We start from the raw sequence: 15,471 nt of genomic DNA, 5'->3' as shown, positions 1-15,471 counted from the left end.
CGTCAAAACGCGAGAAAATCTGTTGTAATCTTTCGTTTGTGGTACGATCATAATTTCTCAGAGTTTTCCCCCAATTTTACATTTTGTTTTTCTTGGTTTTTTTTTTTTTGGTTGTTCGGTTTGGTGCAACATTTTTGTTTTTTTTTTTTCGTTAATTTATGATCTGCTTTGAATTGAGCTGACTAATAAATTATTTACAAAAAATAACCGAAATTCTTTTGATAATTTATCAGAAACAAAAAGTGAAAAAGGAAAAACCTCGGTGTGACAATGTATCCCAAAAAATGTGTGTGTTTGTGACAACCAACAAAATGGCAATTCAAATATTTTAATCAAAGATGATTTTTTATATATATGTATATGTAATTACAAATGGAGTGACAAAAACTGACAAAAACAAAAATTGTTTGCAGTTTAGGAGAATTTCTCCTATAAAGAAATACAAAACTCAAACATATCACAAATCCTTTTCAAAATCTAAGAAGATTATAACAAATCTATAAACCTTAATTAGTTCTAAAGCTAAAACGTTTTAGTGTTTATTTTTTGTTATTGTTTTTAAAATAAAATTGTAGACAAATTTAAAGCAAAATAAATTTCACTTTAAATACTATAAAAATAGCTAAACAATTCAGCTGTTAAGTGCTTGAAACTAAAGTAATTCATCTGGAAAACTATTCCAGAGATACATATATGTATGCATTTGTGTGTGTATGTGCGTGTGTATGTATATGTACGTAGAATTTCAATATGCCAAACACGACCGCATTTTTTTCCTCTTACAGATTCGTATCAGATAACACGACAAACAAAAAACTATTACTACTACTACAACGACGCACAAAATAAAACAAAATACTAAATTAATGTGATAATCGTGCAAAAGCAAAAATCAAAATTAAACCGACAAATAAAATGTATGTTGAAATGGAATTGGAGTATCTTGTAAAGGATAATGCGGCACAAAGATTATTTCAATGTGGATCACAACATCATCATCATTATCATCGACTAGATCACCATCATCAATGTCAGCATCATCATGATCATCGTCATCATCCTCAGAGCACGACAACATTCCTATACCTGCTGCTATTATTACTGAGCTGCATAAGCCTCACATTGGCTGCTCCACAAACATCTTGCATATTATGTGATAAAGATGATCTGCAGGCAAAGGATCCACTCAATAGTGAGACATACGAGGAGTTTACATTCGATCATCAAGTATCCAGACAAGAAGCCATTTTGGCACTGAGAAAGTTTAATGAGAGTAAGATAAAGCACAAGAACTCTGTATATCCCGATTTCTGTCTATATTCCATACATATTTTTTATAGCACATGGCCCAAAAAACGCCTGCAATTCCATGAAATGTACACCCGATGTACTAAAATATTGCCTTGGACCACAGGTAGAGAATATATAGTTGTTTTGCTTATGTCTAAAACTAATAATTTTGTAAGAAAATGTTGTTCTAAGCAAAAACGAAAAAACAAAAAAAAAAAACAACAATTTTTATTTTCCATTTTGCAGTTCATCAATGATCATTGCTGGTGCGAGCTACAGCATAGAGACGGTTAGTATTTACTCACAGAATTGAAAAGAAAAATCTTTGATATTTATGCATTTGCTGTAAGATTCATAGCACATGGCCTAGCCTAGGCCAGCCTAAGCACCACCCACTCTACTTCTTGGTGGAGCTTGCCCGACCACACCACCTAACCAGAAGACAAACAAACAAATCATTATTGTAGACAAATTCTGCAAAAATTATTACCATTTCTGTGTTGGTTATTTTCTCACAGTAAACAACAAAATTGCTTTTGGTTTTTTTTTTTTTTTGGTTTTTGGCTTTTTGTTGGTGGTGCTACTAACCCACTGAAAAAAAAAAAATCAAAACAGAGTTCTAGGTAGTTTTAACTAGCCCCACACACGCTATCCACATACATAATGTCCCAGAGTTGTAACGCAACAAGAATAAACCACAAAAGTATCTCAAAATGTGGATCCGGGATTGAAGAGATGCTTCTTTGTCATAGTAGCACGTGGTTTGCCTGCATCATGCCGATGGCAATGAGGATGGTGAGCTATGCTAAGCTATGGTGGTGCGGGACGGAAGTTGTTAAAGCCCTGATTAAACCGCATAGTTTATTCCCGGGCACGCTTCATTGCATTGTTATGCATCTGACAGTGAACACTCTCCCAGTGACTAGAGAGTAAGGCCAGGTGGAGAACATGTCTTTTTAGCAGTAACAGTCTGTAGAATAGTTTAAGTAGCAATAGGTAGGACACATGCTTCTTTTTTTAAAGATAAACAAAGTTTAGGGAATAAAGGGTATTTGGGCCTAAGATTTGGGCAAACTGAAGTAAAGAGGTAAGACCTCTTAGTAACGTCTGTTAAGATTTCTCTGCAAATTTTAAACATTTCTTATTTATATTATAAATACCACGTACATATATGCACAATGATTTCTGATTTCAATTTGAAGTAGTTTCTTCAAGAACATATAGAAACACATTTGACGAAAAGAACGAAAGTTTTATTTTCTTTTCCATCTTGATACAAAGGCTGAATAAGGTAAACCCAGTTAAACTGCTCACTCACACTTGCTTACTCACTCACTCGATTCGGAGTTTCCCTTACCATTTCCTTTTAAAAAGGCGATAATACTCGATTAGTTAGGTCACTTCAAAGAAATCCAAAAGGAACAACTAATTTAACGACTTAGTGAGAAATAAATTGAGTCAGTTGAATGAAAACTTCACAAAAGTTTATTTTCTATATACATATGTAAAATGTCTTAAAACAAAACTCACCTAATACTGTAGTTCAGAAAACCTTTTGACTATATAAGATTGTCCAAGGAACTGTTGTTGTAGTCTAATAGAAGCAACGTAAATTCATTGCAACGACTATTCACTGTAGTTGCTTTTCAGTTATGCCTAATGTCCAAGCGTTAGTTTATAAATTTTGTTCTCTTACTTGTCGTTTGGCTGCATTTTGTGGGTATGGCATCGGCGCTTGGAATTTTTGTATAGTTATTGTTGTTGTTTTTTTCTACACACTTGAATGGTTTTCTTCAAGGCATATCCACAGTTTTTCATTTGTTTTCCAAAATGCACTCGCCAAATGCCTTTTCAAATTGTTGTTAAAAGTGCACTCATTAGATTTAATTTGTTATTGACTTGATTGTAGGAGGGTTTCACTTAGATTTTGTTTTTTTTTTTTTTCATTTGTGCGAAGGTTTCAATAATGGGAATCCCCTATAACAAGAAAAAAAACTCAAACACACACACTGTGAAATCCAAGAACAGATTCGTAATACGTTTTACCTTACTTACATATGTACATATATATATATGTCCTGTTTTTGGTTTTACTTTTATTTTATCATGTTTACATATATAAATTTTGTTTGTACACATTACGGCTTTATATGTATACGTATGTATGTATGTATGTTTGTAGAGCACTAAATGTGGAGCAAACTCAATATTTATTATCACAGAATTCAACCTACTTCGCTTTAACAAACGATTAATCGAAATTCGTTTTCTGCAAAACCATAAATCTGTAATTAATGAAATATTTTTCGAACAGTTGATCCGCAAATTAGTGTCAAAATGTTTTAGTTTTCAAGCAAAAAGTAAGGGTATACAGATAAGCTTCATATTATGAACCCCAACCAATGCAGCTTTCTGCGAATTTTACCTTATCGCAACTTTAAATATTTACACAGCAAAACTGGATGTCTGCCGATATACATATGTATGTATGTATGTATGTACATATATGTATACAAAAAGGGTATATTAATCGTAACCAAAAGTCGGCTATAGACAGACAAAAACATTTCCGCTTACAATTAAACCTATAAATGTTTTTTTGTAACTGTTTTCAAGATACTTATCAGTACATATATACAAACAAATCTTAAAATGTTTGATTACTTTCTGACATTACCCATATATACATATATAGAGAGGTTCTCTCCCATTGCAAGAGTGTAGAAAGAACGATCATTCGTTCAACACGAGAGAAATATTTGTCTGCTGACTCGCTCCACGTAAAAAGGTAGAATTGATATGAAGGACGTGTTGGGCATAATAACCAACATACAAAAGAAAACACCTGCCCAGTGAGTGAATGAATGAATTGCTGACCCAACCCACCCACATAGATATATTCGATTGTTCACTGGGTGGCGGTAATCAACACCCGATGTTGGCTAACTTGGAAGTGTCGTGTTTATAGCGCCAAAAAACCAAAAAACAAAAAAAATAAATGTATATTTCCATAATTTTACGCAATTAAATTTAGCGGACAGAATGCCCCGCAGTTAATAATTTGAATAGATAATTTTATTATAATTTGAAAATGATAGTAAAAAATGTGATCTATGATTCATTTGGCAGCGTCAATCACAATTGATTTATTATTAGATCATTTCTACTATATGGATCCATATGTATATACATATTTATATCTTTAGTCTGGTATCCTTGCTCTGTCTTTAAACTGTCTTAAAAGATTAATAACAATTTTAGTTGTCGATTTGCATTATACAATAAAACAGACAGAGCAAGTCAAACACGAATAAACAACAAAAAAAAAGAGAATAATTATTTAATTGGATAAATATTTGCGACACGCAGTAATAACAATAGCGAAAAAAAAGACTAACGAAAAGCAAAAATTGGGTACTTTTAAAACTTTGAGTCGACTTTTGAAATACCCATTATGAAATATATAAAGAATATAGAATATATATATTTCCAGTAATAAACTCTTAGCTTCTAACAGATGAATTTTTTTGTTTTGGCCATTATATTAACTAATTTCGATTACTAATTTCATTGATATGAATATACCCTTTCTTGTTTGGCTTCGCTTACTACAAATTGTATCAAAAAAATTATGTCTATAATTTATAGACACGTTGACTTTTACATAAACAACAATATCAGGCAAAATATCTATACATATAACCTCCACATGGTTCGATTTTAATTGGGATCGAGAGAACAAAAACAACTAAAATACAATATACATATAAGTATGTGTGTATATAGAGCCAATACATTCGATATATAAACATATACTATTTTATTGTTTTCCGTTTCAACTTAAATGCAATGGACATAAATTGTATATTTTAATTATTTTGTTCTAAAATGTACGGAAATATTTTTTTTATTGGTCAAAAATGTTTATTGATCTTTACTAAAATTAATATGTATATTAACCAAAAATGGGAGGGCCCTGAGAGATTTTGTGAGATCTTTGTATTGATATGATTGACATGAACAACTGAAAGTTGTTTAACTAAATATCTAAAGATTAAAGTCTTAACATCTGGCCTTTGCTTCGATCAAAGATTTATATATATATATTTTCCAATATGTGGCTGCTCAATATATTGTGTTTTCTCATATCTTTCAGAGGGTCTGCCTTATGTTCCTCATATTTGTTATGCCGGCGAAAAGGTCTACACATCTTCGGTGGGTTCTTGCTTTCATTTTGAAGAGGTGAAAGAATGTTGTTGTGCCAGTGCTTTGGCCAAAGAATGTAAGTAATCCGTTTATATACCTATATGTATTATTAGGTATATAAAAATCTATGATATATATGTACATATGTACACATGTTTTGGGCGGGGGATTAACAATGCTTTGCTAATTTTTATAACGTAAATAGATCTCTCGATTTCCACATAGCGAAGGCGCCGATAAATAAACAAATCAAAAGAGAACAAATTCAAATCATGATAATTATATTTAGTTTATAACGCTAATTGAAATTGCTCACTCGGATGATGATTTGTTTTTTTTTCTTTCTTTTTTTATTCTGTTGGCTTTGAAAGACCTTTAAATCATTAGAGTGGGGGGAAACAAAGTTATTAACAACAACAACAACAACGGCAACAGCAAAATCTGTTTTCAGTTTATAACGAAAAAAAATGTGTACCATAAATTTTTGAAACTATAAATTGTAGAACAGAGTGTTTCTAAGTATTTCAAGTTATAAACAGAATAGAACCATACAGAATGAGCAACACTTGGCCATTAATAAATATACATAAAGAAATATGACTGAAGCTGGCAAATAAATTCAATTTTTAGAATCAATACTTGCAGCTGATCGTTAATTTTAAATCCTATATGTATGTATATATGTATGTACATATGTATATATATCTAGAGGGAAATTACAGAGTAATACTAACAGAATTATAACAACAAATACATATAAGCTCATTATGTTCAATTCAAGCTTTAAACTTTGTTAGCATGTGGCATAAGCAAGAAGATTGAATTAAAAAATAAACGTATAAATTTGAATATTCTTTTGTTTACAGGGCGCCATATTTCGGGTAAATCTTTGTGCTGTTGTCCAACAATATTGCTGATCGTTTTGGTGTCCTGTTGGTCTGTATACGCCCATTGGACAAGTTGGCGAAGTTGAAGTCGTATCTTGCATTAATGCTGATCTTGATCCTTATTGAGTGGATCACCAGTCACCAGTCATAGTCATAGTGTTTTAGGGAGAAAACCAAAACCAAGAAAAATAAGCCCATTTTTTTGTACTAAATTAAGTGTACTTAGTTCAAAGCTGTCCAAAGACCGATCAATAAATGCAAATGACTAAGCATTATACAAATATGATTTATATATATATATATATTTAAGTGTTAATAAATACAATTTTCTGTTTCATTATCTTTCGTTTTCTAACACTAAAAACTAAACATCCTTAGGCTCTTTACAAAAGGACGAACAAATTGGACAACAAACCTGATAAACAGTTTCTTTCTTTGTTCTTATTCATCTTCTTATCGAGCGACTTTGTATTCAATTTTTCTTCTTTTCTTCTGTTCTTATAAAAAAAAATTCGTTCTACTAAACCTTGAGTTTAGCAAGTCTATAATCTCCTCCTTAATTATCAGCTACTTAGCTCATAAACTAGTTCGATTATTAAGGGTACGCTGCAAAGCGTTCACACAGGACAAAACATCCTCATAATCCTTGGACCATTCCCTTAAATTACGTTCCAGAGTCTCTAAGCGTGTCTGGCCCAATCGTAGGCCGCCATGCTTAATGGCCGCATAACATGAGCATGCCAGCAATTTGAAACACTGTCGCCTCACAGTATTATGGGCATGACTCTCCCAATTTGGTGTACTAGCTACACATTGCCAGGCCATACTGACATAATCGACCAGTGCATCCCAGTGTGTGGAGTCATGCAAACGCTTGGCTTGCGTTTGGAGAAGACGTTTAAATTCATTTAGATGCATTGAAGCCTTCGAATAGGCAGCTGCATCGGTTTTCTTACATAGGCGCGAGGTGGGTAACGATTTAAAAATTAGTCGCTTTGCATAGTGCAGTTCCTGTTCCATGGCACTAACAATTAGAGGATGGGATAGATTCAATTTTTATACCAAGTCTAAAGAAGGTCATATACACACACACATACCTTATATCTGGCATGGGCAATTGTCGTCGCATTTGCTCCTCATCGCTGCTAGTATTTATATTTTTCACAATCAAATCGATTAGTTGCTGTTGTGACAAGCCTTGCAACAGGCTGGGCAAGGATATATCGCTATTTGTTTGAGCTATGGGACGATCATCCATTTTTAACTTTTTCACTATGGGTGTTCCAGGCCATAACTGTTGCTTGGTACTGCTGCTGGTGGCTATTTTTATGGGTGAATATGTCTCCATGGGCACAGGTTCTGGCGGTGTACTGCCCATGGTCAAGCGTTTTCGTGGTGAACTACGTAATATCATACCGCTGGTAAGTTGTAGATTTTTGGTAGGAGTACGCTGGAAGGGACTACGCAACGTAGAGGCTCCGCCTCCACCCACACCCCCCGTTCCGCCACCGTTGACTTTATCCGGCGAGAAGGTTGTGGTGAAACGACGACGTCCACGCTGTCTTATAACCAGCTCATCCGGCGATGGCAACGGTGAGAAATTAAAATCACCACCCACACCCAAGGCCAATCCTCCGCCGCCATTGGCATTTGGTGTGTTCACTATGGCCGCCGGTGTTGGTTCATCGGGAGTCCGGCGATTGGCATTTGTTGGTGTGTTTGCCATCCGTAATGCCTCTAAGCGATCAGGAATCTCGGCTAGAGCCATACGGGTCTGTAACGGTGTGTTCATGGCAACTGTTGTGGTGTTTGAGAAAACAACATAGATGAATGATGATTGTATAAACATTCCTTCCGTGTCCCCCGCCCACAGCGGCCCACTGAGTGACATTAGTACTTACCCTTTGCAAATGCCTGAACTTGATAGGTGCCTGTACAGAATGCCTTCTAATTGCTTGGGATAGGGACTGGGAATATCTATATCTACGATGGCGTCTCTCTAACTCGACTGTTGCAGTCTCCTTTGCTATTTAATTGTATTTTGTTTAGGAATTGCGCCAATTTACTTGGGTGCTGCCACTCAACTCAGCACTGCCAGATGGTGAAAAGAAGTTTTCCCAAAATCGATATTAAATACCATACTAAAAAATTAATTGGGATGGACTTCTATCCAATCATATTAATATTTGGAAAACTGGCAACAAACTATTAAATGATATTTTTAAAATCGCTGAATCCTCTCGGACTAAAATAAAAAATTGCCCTATTTTAATTAATTAGTGGCCACTCACAACTAAAATAGTCCATCACTAAAAATCATCAATCTGGCAGCATTGCTCTTCCTCTTTTAGTATTTCGTTCTTTTGATTCACATGTTTGAGTGGGGAAGACGTCTAAATTTGTTGAAAATAAATATTATTTCTAACTTAAAACCTATATAATAAATATAAAATGGTTACTTGACTATCCATCGCGAGGTCATTTATGGCCATAACTCTGGAAATTATTCAATTAGTGATGAAAGAAAAAAAAGGCGCTCCATGATGCAGCCTTTGCCCCACGTGGTTTATGTATAAACTTCACAATTTTTACCTGGTAAGTTAACATTTATTTAAAATGTACTTAAATTTAGTTAGTTAATGATGACAACTTCATACCCAAAGCAGAGAAATAATGTTGAAAAATCTATTTAACATGCATCACCATCTGATCGAACATCAATTCTTGAAATATCTTTACCAAAGATTAAAGTGTCGTTTATTAATCTATGCGTATGTATGTTGTTCTGTTTCTAGGAGGAATTACTAAATTGACACTATGAATATGTGACAACTTTGTAGGAATCAAAAGGAGGAAGAAATTTCACATTTCGAGGTTAGTTTTTGAACTTTTTAAGATGTTCTTATCTATGGCAAACTCAAATGATGATAATTACATACACCAATATCAGAGAAATTATGTTGAAATCATTTTTAGCATGCATCACCATCTGATTGAGATTGCCAAGAACATTAACATTCCAAGGAAGAGGAAAAAAAGACGTGATCCTAATCTATTTATTCTTTACAGTTGCAGCAGACCCATTGGGAGGTGTCTTTTCCCAATGAAATGGGCCAAATAGGTAAGTTGATTCACATATTTATAGGAATTATGTAGCTTTAATGATGACAATTTTACATAGTACACAGAGAAATTATGTTGAAATCCTTTTTAACATGCATCACCATCTGATAATCTCCCAAGTCAATAGTTTTATTCTCTTTGTCATTACTATCAATATCTAATCAATTTATTTTCACATTTTATTTCAGGTTCCATTTGCTGCTGCGCCATTGAATTAACTGAATATGGGTATATACACATTATTATCAAATAATAATAATAATAATAAAAAAAAAATTATCATGTCTTTTATTTAAATATACAAAAAAGCAATAATTCATATCAATCTTATATAACAACAACACTTCTTGCACTTATTTAGAACTTGCACTCAAAATCTTCTCCATAGCCAAAATAAGCTAAGGAATAAAAATTTCATTTGGCTCCATCGATGCCAACATGTGGACCCACCACTGGGCTCCAAGAGATCCTTTGTTCCAGAGGCTTTTCTCACAACTGTGCCACCTTGGAAATCTCGTTTCTTTTTAAAACTCTCATAGTACCAATCCATGCCATCTTTGCGATCTAAGCGATCCACTTGAAGTAAATCCAATTCGCTTCTCTTTTGAGCCAACAAATTGTCATTCCCAGCAGCAGCAGCTGCTTGTGCACTGGGCGTTGTCCGTTGGTATTCCTCAGCTGTGGGTTGAGTTAATTGTTGTTGTTGCTGGTAAGGGGTATACACTTTCGTTATGGTGGAACGGCCACCACCACCGCCTACTCCACTGCCGATCCTTAATGGTGGAGGAGGGGGTCGCGCTAACGGCGCTGCTGTGGTACTTGTGGTTGTGGTTACCCACGATTGGCTTTTCTGTATCTGAGCCACATGCTCTTCGGCAGGTGGTATCAAAAGTATTGTCTCCGCTGTGGTAGTCTGCACTAGCAGAGGCGGCGGACGCAACAATGTTACCGATTGGGCCTCCAAATCTTCATCATCATCATCATATTGGGATCTGTAGCCACTGTGCTCTTGTGAACCACTTGATGAGGAATCCCTTGCTGGCATCTCTGTGGTTGTGGATGTTGTTGATGTTGAAGTCATGGTCGTTGTCGTGCTCGTTGTGGAGCTAGTCGTGGCTGAAGTTCTAGTGGTCGTCGAACTTCTGATAAGAGGCAACTGGGTGGTGGTTACGTCTGTAGTCATTTCGGTTACCTCATAAGTGGCTGAGTCGGTGCTCTCATCACTGCTAGTGGGTTTGGGTGGTGGACCAGCTAGGGGTACAAAATGCCGATCACTTGTCGTTTGCCTTGTCATGGTTGGCTTTGCGGTTATATTCACGGCCTCTATTACACCGCGACGCTGTTGTGGATCATGGACAGGCATAAATCCACCCACTTGAGCCGGTACAATGGGTCGAAACCCACCCCGTTCAATACTAGATGGCTCCCGAAAGTGTGTAGTTGTGGTACGAAAGATACCCATAGTGGTGGCAGCTGCACCGCCAGTGCTTTCATTACTCAACGATTCCTCGCCAGAGTTGGCAATATACCGATTTCTGGCTAGATTCTGTTGCTGCTGCTGCTGATCCTGTTTCTGCTGTTGCTGTTCCTTTAGATATTTCTCGAACTCCGCACTATTCGGTTGATACATTCGAGTCTTGGCCCGACCACTGGGTAAACTAATTTGAGCCATGCGATGTGTGGCAGGCATTTGGTCATCATCGAGAGCAGTGCCATCTGTACGCTGCTTGCGTCCACGTTGGCCAAATCCGAAAAAGCGACCCAAACTTAGACTTGGTATGGGATAGCCAAAGAAAGTGAATGGCGATCCATCAGCTGCTCCACCTGCACTGCCCTGCTGAGGCCGTCTATTAAAGTACTTGGTATGGAGCAGCGTTTTATTGAGATTAATACTCTGACTGGGACTAGGTTTCAGTCTATTGGTAGAGGTGGTGCTGCTGCCATCCAGTGGGGCATCAGTTGAATCAACATATTGATCGTAAAAATATTCACTCTCACCCACCAAAGGCCTTTCGCCTGTTGGCCGAGTTGCCGCCTCATATGGGATCTCACATTCATCATTAAAGTCCTCGGGTAAATCGCGCTGAAAAACATCGCCATGCTCATTAAGAAGTGGCAAATGGTTATAATTATTGGTTGCCTCTCCCTCTGTCCGCTCTTCATTCTGATCAAAACCAAGGCAGAGACTGCGTTCCATGCGAGCAGCTCTCAGAAGACGACCATCCTGACATTTGGGTCCGGGATAGGGAAAATTCGTCTCCTGTAGCCACACTGAAAGCCATTGCATCTGACAGTTGCATTCAATAGGATTGCCTGCAAAAACAAAATGAATATAAAACATTCAGAAAAGTCATAGATAAACAAATCATCATACCATCAACATCTAGGATCGCAATGTTGCCTCTTAAATTGCGAAAAGTTCGCTCCTTAATCGTCCTCAATTGATTATTACGCATCGATAGAACACGTAGCCTTGGCATGGTCTCGAATGGTGATCCCTAAGTGATAGGAGAGTATATGACTGATTCATTCCAGGATCGAACTGGCATCAGACTTACCTGTATACGACATATTTGATTGTCATCCATTTTTAGTTCCACCAGCCAGCTGAGTGCCTTCAATGGCATGGTCGAGACCAACTTAACACCATTTGTGGATAAATCTAGCACTTCCAAATTGCGCATACTTCTCAAACCGATGTTTTCCATATTCCTAAAGTGGTTATTCGATAGATTGAGAAATACCAAAGAATTGGCATTGTGAAAACTCTCGGGAGAGATGTAACGTAGTTTATTATATTGAAAATGTGACGCCAACAGATTGGGTAACTCCTCAAATACATGATCCTTGAGCTCAATCAATTTATTATCGGCCAAAACGAATTCCTGCAGATCATTGAGAGACTTCAGAGCACCGGGTTCCACATTCTTGATCTCATTGCTACTTAAGTCCAAGTACTGTAGCTTAGGTAAATTCTTAAATGTGCCCTGTTGAAGCTCGACAATTAGATTATTGGATAGACGAATCTCGACAACATTCCGCCAACCGGCGACAACGTCCGATTGTATACGGGATATTTGATTGTAACTCAAATCAATGTCTCTCAGGCTATGTAGATGACCCAGGCCCACCGATATGTCCAGTAGGGCATTACCCGATAAATCCAAATATTCCAGAGATCTTTGCGTATCAAAGGCAGTGGGTGATATGCTACGTATGAGATTCCTTGAAAGGTCCAACTGCTCCAGACGACTATTGTTGGAGAAGAAGTTATCTGTGATGGATTCCAATTTATTCGATTGCATATTCAGATTCCTTAATTCGGCCAGGGGCAACAGGGAACGCTCATCGGCCAGATTTAAATGATTGTCTTGCAAATGAAGCAATTCCAGGCGTTGAATACCCATAAAGGATGTATCCTCCAATTGGGTTAATTGATTCTGGGCCAAACTGAGTACCCGCAATTGTGGGGCACCATGGAAGCCATGACGTGGCAATTGATCAATACGATTCTGGCTAAGATCGAGCATTCTTAAATTGGGCAACTGCAAAGTTTTTGTGGCTGCAGCTGGCAAAGATCCAATTTGATTACCCTTCAGTGAGATTCGTTCCACAATCTTGGGTAGACCTGGTATAACCGTTGGCAATTGATTATAGCTGGCATCCACCTCGAAGAGTCGCTCCAAATGTGAAAATGTACCGGGATGTATGTTGGTTAACTCATTTGAAGATATATTCAGAGTTTCCAAAAGTGGATTATGCCGAAAACTAATGGCAGCCAACTCTCTCAGACCATTCTCGCTCAGATCCAAGCGCCTCAGGGATGGCAGACCAGCCAAGAGTTGTGAATCCACTTGCGTGAACTGATTCTGAGCCAGATCCAAACCCTTCAGACCCGGTAAATTCCAAAAGGGCTTGCCCAACTCCGACGACAAGCTGTTATTCCGCATACGTAGCTCTCTTAAGGCCGGCATGGCCATTAGAGCATCACGTTCAATCAATCTGAGTTGATTGTTATTCAAATGCAATTGTTCCAGTGTCCCGTGACCCCTTAACGAACCGAATGGCAGCTCACTCAGCAGATTGCCACTCATGTCCAGAAAACGCAGGGTTGGCAATGAATCCAAGAGGGCTCGCAATCCCTCGACATGGGAGATTTCATTATTATAGATATGCATGGATTCCACACCCGAGTTACCCGATGTTTGGAGCAACGATTCCGGATGAATGCGCCGTATTAGATTGTTGTGCAAATAAATTGTCTTCAGCTGTGGCAAACCCAAAAATGCCCCATATTGGAGTTCCGTAATGCGATTATCATTCAAATGTAACTCCGACAAATTGGGCAAATCGACAAATGATCCCTCATCAATGACATTTATGATATTGTGATCCAAACGCAATTTCTTCAAATGCTCCAAATCCTTGACAATGCGTCCAATCATGCCCACATCGCTGATCTGATTGTGCGACAATTTCAAACTAACCAAATTCGGTAATCTGGTCAGAGAACGCAAATGCACCCAATTTAATGCGTTATACGAGAGATCCAAATTCTTTAAAGAGATCAAATTATCGAATAGACCCGATTCCAGGCGTGTCAGACCCGATCCACCAGTTATATGGATATGTTGCAATTTCGGCAAATGCCTGAAAATCTGCGGTGGCAATTCAATTAACGACAATGTCTGTACACTCAAATAAGTGAGACTCAGGAGGCCAGAGAAATCGGGTAAATGCTTCAATTCCTCACTTTGTATCGTTATGGCCAGCATATTGATCATGCCATTCAAACTCTCTGTGGGTATACTACGCAATTGTGGCTCCACTATGAATATCTCCACCAGGGAATTCTCTAGCTCATTCAGCCAACCATTGGAGACACGTTCAATGCTATTGTAGCGTAGCATTAGTCTAACTATCTGAAGATTGCCAAAAAATCGACCAGGCAGGGCGGGCAATTGATTATTTTCCAGGACCAATTCATCGATTTGACTTTTAATATTCCTCTCCACTGCCTTCAGGCCATCCATAATCTGTGGCAAATTGCTATGTGAGCACCTGCAAACAAATGTTTATATAGTAAATACATACAGAGACGAAAAACCCCCTTTGATTGTCTTTTTACCATATTTGTATCTCCTTGCCACGCAGAGTACAGCGACAGGGTAATATAGCCTCAGAGGGAGGACAACTGTCAGCTTGGCCTAAACTCGTCCAGGTGAACAGCAACAGAACTAATATGGTTAGCAATAACATTTTGCCAAACAAATTCGATGCATAACTGTAAAAAATTTTTAATCGAAACATTAATTTTGAATAACCAAAATAAAAACGAAAACTCTGGAGCTTAACAATCCCATTGGAAGAGGTTTAAAGTGGAATCAAGGATCCTCAAGGTGGCAAAACATCCGCCTCGAAAATTACTGATCGGACACCCCCTGAAAATATTTTCTAGAAGGGATTCATGTAAAATCTCATCTACAATTTCCCGACTTTAACTTTGAGGGGGTATTCTTGGTTGGGAAAATTTTTATTTCGATTTTTTTGACTTAAAAATTTTTTTGGAGTATTGAGAATCCCGAAACAGTTTTTCGAAATTCGAAATACTTTAGGAGATATGAGGAGAGGCAATGTGCTCCTCTTTATACAGCCCGTAATTCTGAACCGATTTTCATAAAACAAAGTGAAATTGACGCAGAATAGCCACATATCTGATCACAACCTCATTCAGAATTTTATGATATTTTAACTTAACAAAAGATTAATGAGGTTGGAACTAGAACTACAGCTATGCTTAATCTTACGTAGGGTTAAATTTTAATTTCAGACGATCCTGCGTTGAGTTATACTTGCCACCAGCAGGATGCTTTACTTTAGGGTCAAATTGGAGGCCGAGAACTTCTTAAACAGCCTTCGTACCAAAAAAATGTTAATTTTATAACGTCAATATGTTGTTAATAAA

The 15,471-nt window shown here is 37.2% G+C and overlaps 3 protein-coding genes, 1 long non-coding RNA gene and 3 other non-coding genes across 7 annotated transcripts; 5 read left to right on the top strand and 2 right to left on the bottom strand.

The window, feature by feature from the left end:
- Nucleotides 1-862: 862 nt before the first annotated feature.
- On the top strand, nucleotides 863-6,666 carry LOC6646373. The gene is made up of 5 exons (XM_023178010.2): nucleotides 863-1,273; nucleotides 1,341-1,414; nucleotides 1,537-1,579; nucleotides 5,447-5,572; nucleotides 6,363-6,666. The coding sequence occupies exons 1-5, from the start codon at nucleotides 916-918 to the stop codon at nucleotides 6,467-6,469; spliced, it is 708 nt and encodes a 235-aa protein (XP_023033778.1). The 5' UTR covers nucleotides 863-915; the 3' UTR covers nucleotides 6,470-6,666.
- LOC6646372 lies at nucleotides 6,665-8,484 on the bottom strand. The gene is made up of 3 exons (XM_002068990.4): nucleotides 8,285-8,484; nucleotides 7,481-8,180; nucleotides 6,665-7,407 (listed from the first exon to the last, which is right to left on the bottom strand). Exons 2-3 carry the CDS (start codon nucleotides 8,173-8,175, stop codon nucleotides 6,960-6,962), a joined length of 1,143 nt encoding a protein of 380 aa, XP_002069026.1. The 5' UTR covers nucleotides 8,176-8,180; nucleotides 8,285-8,484; the 3' UTR covers nucleotides 6,665-6,959.
- Nucleotides 8,485-8,728: 244 nt separating this feature from the next.
- On the top strand, nucleotides 8,729-9,836 carry LOC111519094. Its single transcript, XR_002724242.2, has 4 exons — nucleotides 8,729-8,978; nucleotides 9,179-9,257; nucleotides 9,453-9,504; nucleotides 9,695-9,836. It is a non-coding gene; the product is annotated as an uncharacterized LOC111519094 (long non-coding RNA).
- On the top strand, nucleotides 9,014-9,101 carry LOC6646371. Its single transcript, XR_049843.2, has one exon. It is a non-coding gene; the product is annotated as a small nucleolar RNA Me18S-Um1356 (small nucleolar RNA).
- Nucleotides 9,296-9,386, top strand: LOC6646370. The gene has a single exon (XR_049842.2). It is a non-coding gene; the product is annotated as a small nucleolar RNA Me18S-Um1356 (small nucleolar RNA).
- On the top strand, nucleotides 9,536-9,623 carry LOC6646369. The gene has a single exon (XR_049841.2). It is a non-coding gene; the product is annotated as a small nucleolar RNA Me18S-Um1356 (small nucleolar RNA).
- A 14-nt stretch (nucleotides 9,837-9,850) lies between the features above and the next one.
- Nucleotides 9,851-14,765, bottom strand: LOC6646368 (protein artichoke). Its single transcript, XM_023178031.1, has 4 exons — nucleotides 14,635-14,765; nucleotides 12,065-14,567; nucleotides 11,881-12,004; nucleotides 9,851-11,819 (listed from the first exon to the last, which is right to left on the bottom strand). The coding sequence occupies exons 1-4, from the start codon at nucleotides 14,763-14,765 to the stop codon at nucleotides 9,877-9,879; spliced, it is 4,701 nt and encodes a 1,566-aa protein (XP_023033799.1). The 3' UTR covers nucleotides 9,851-9,876.
- Between the last annotated feature and the right edge of the window lie 706 nt (nucleotides 14,766-15,471).

This window comes from Drosophila willistoni (genome assembly GCF_018902025.1).
Source record: "Drosophila willistoni isolate 14030-0811.24 chromosome XR unlocalized genomic scaffold, UCI_dwil_1.1 Seg143, whole genome shotgun sequence".
NCBI classification, from domain to species: Eukaryota; Metazoa; Arthropoda; class Insecta; order Diptera; family Drosophilidae; genus Drosophila; species Drosophila willistoni.
Note: the sequence above shows the minus strand (reverse complement) of the source record. Positions and strands in the feature narration are given on the sequence as shown.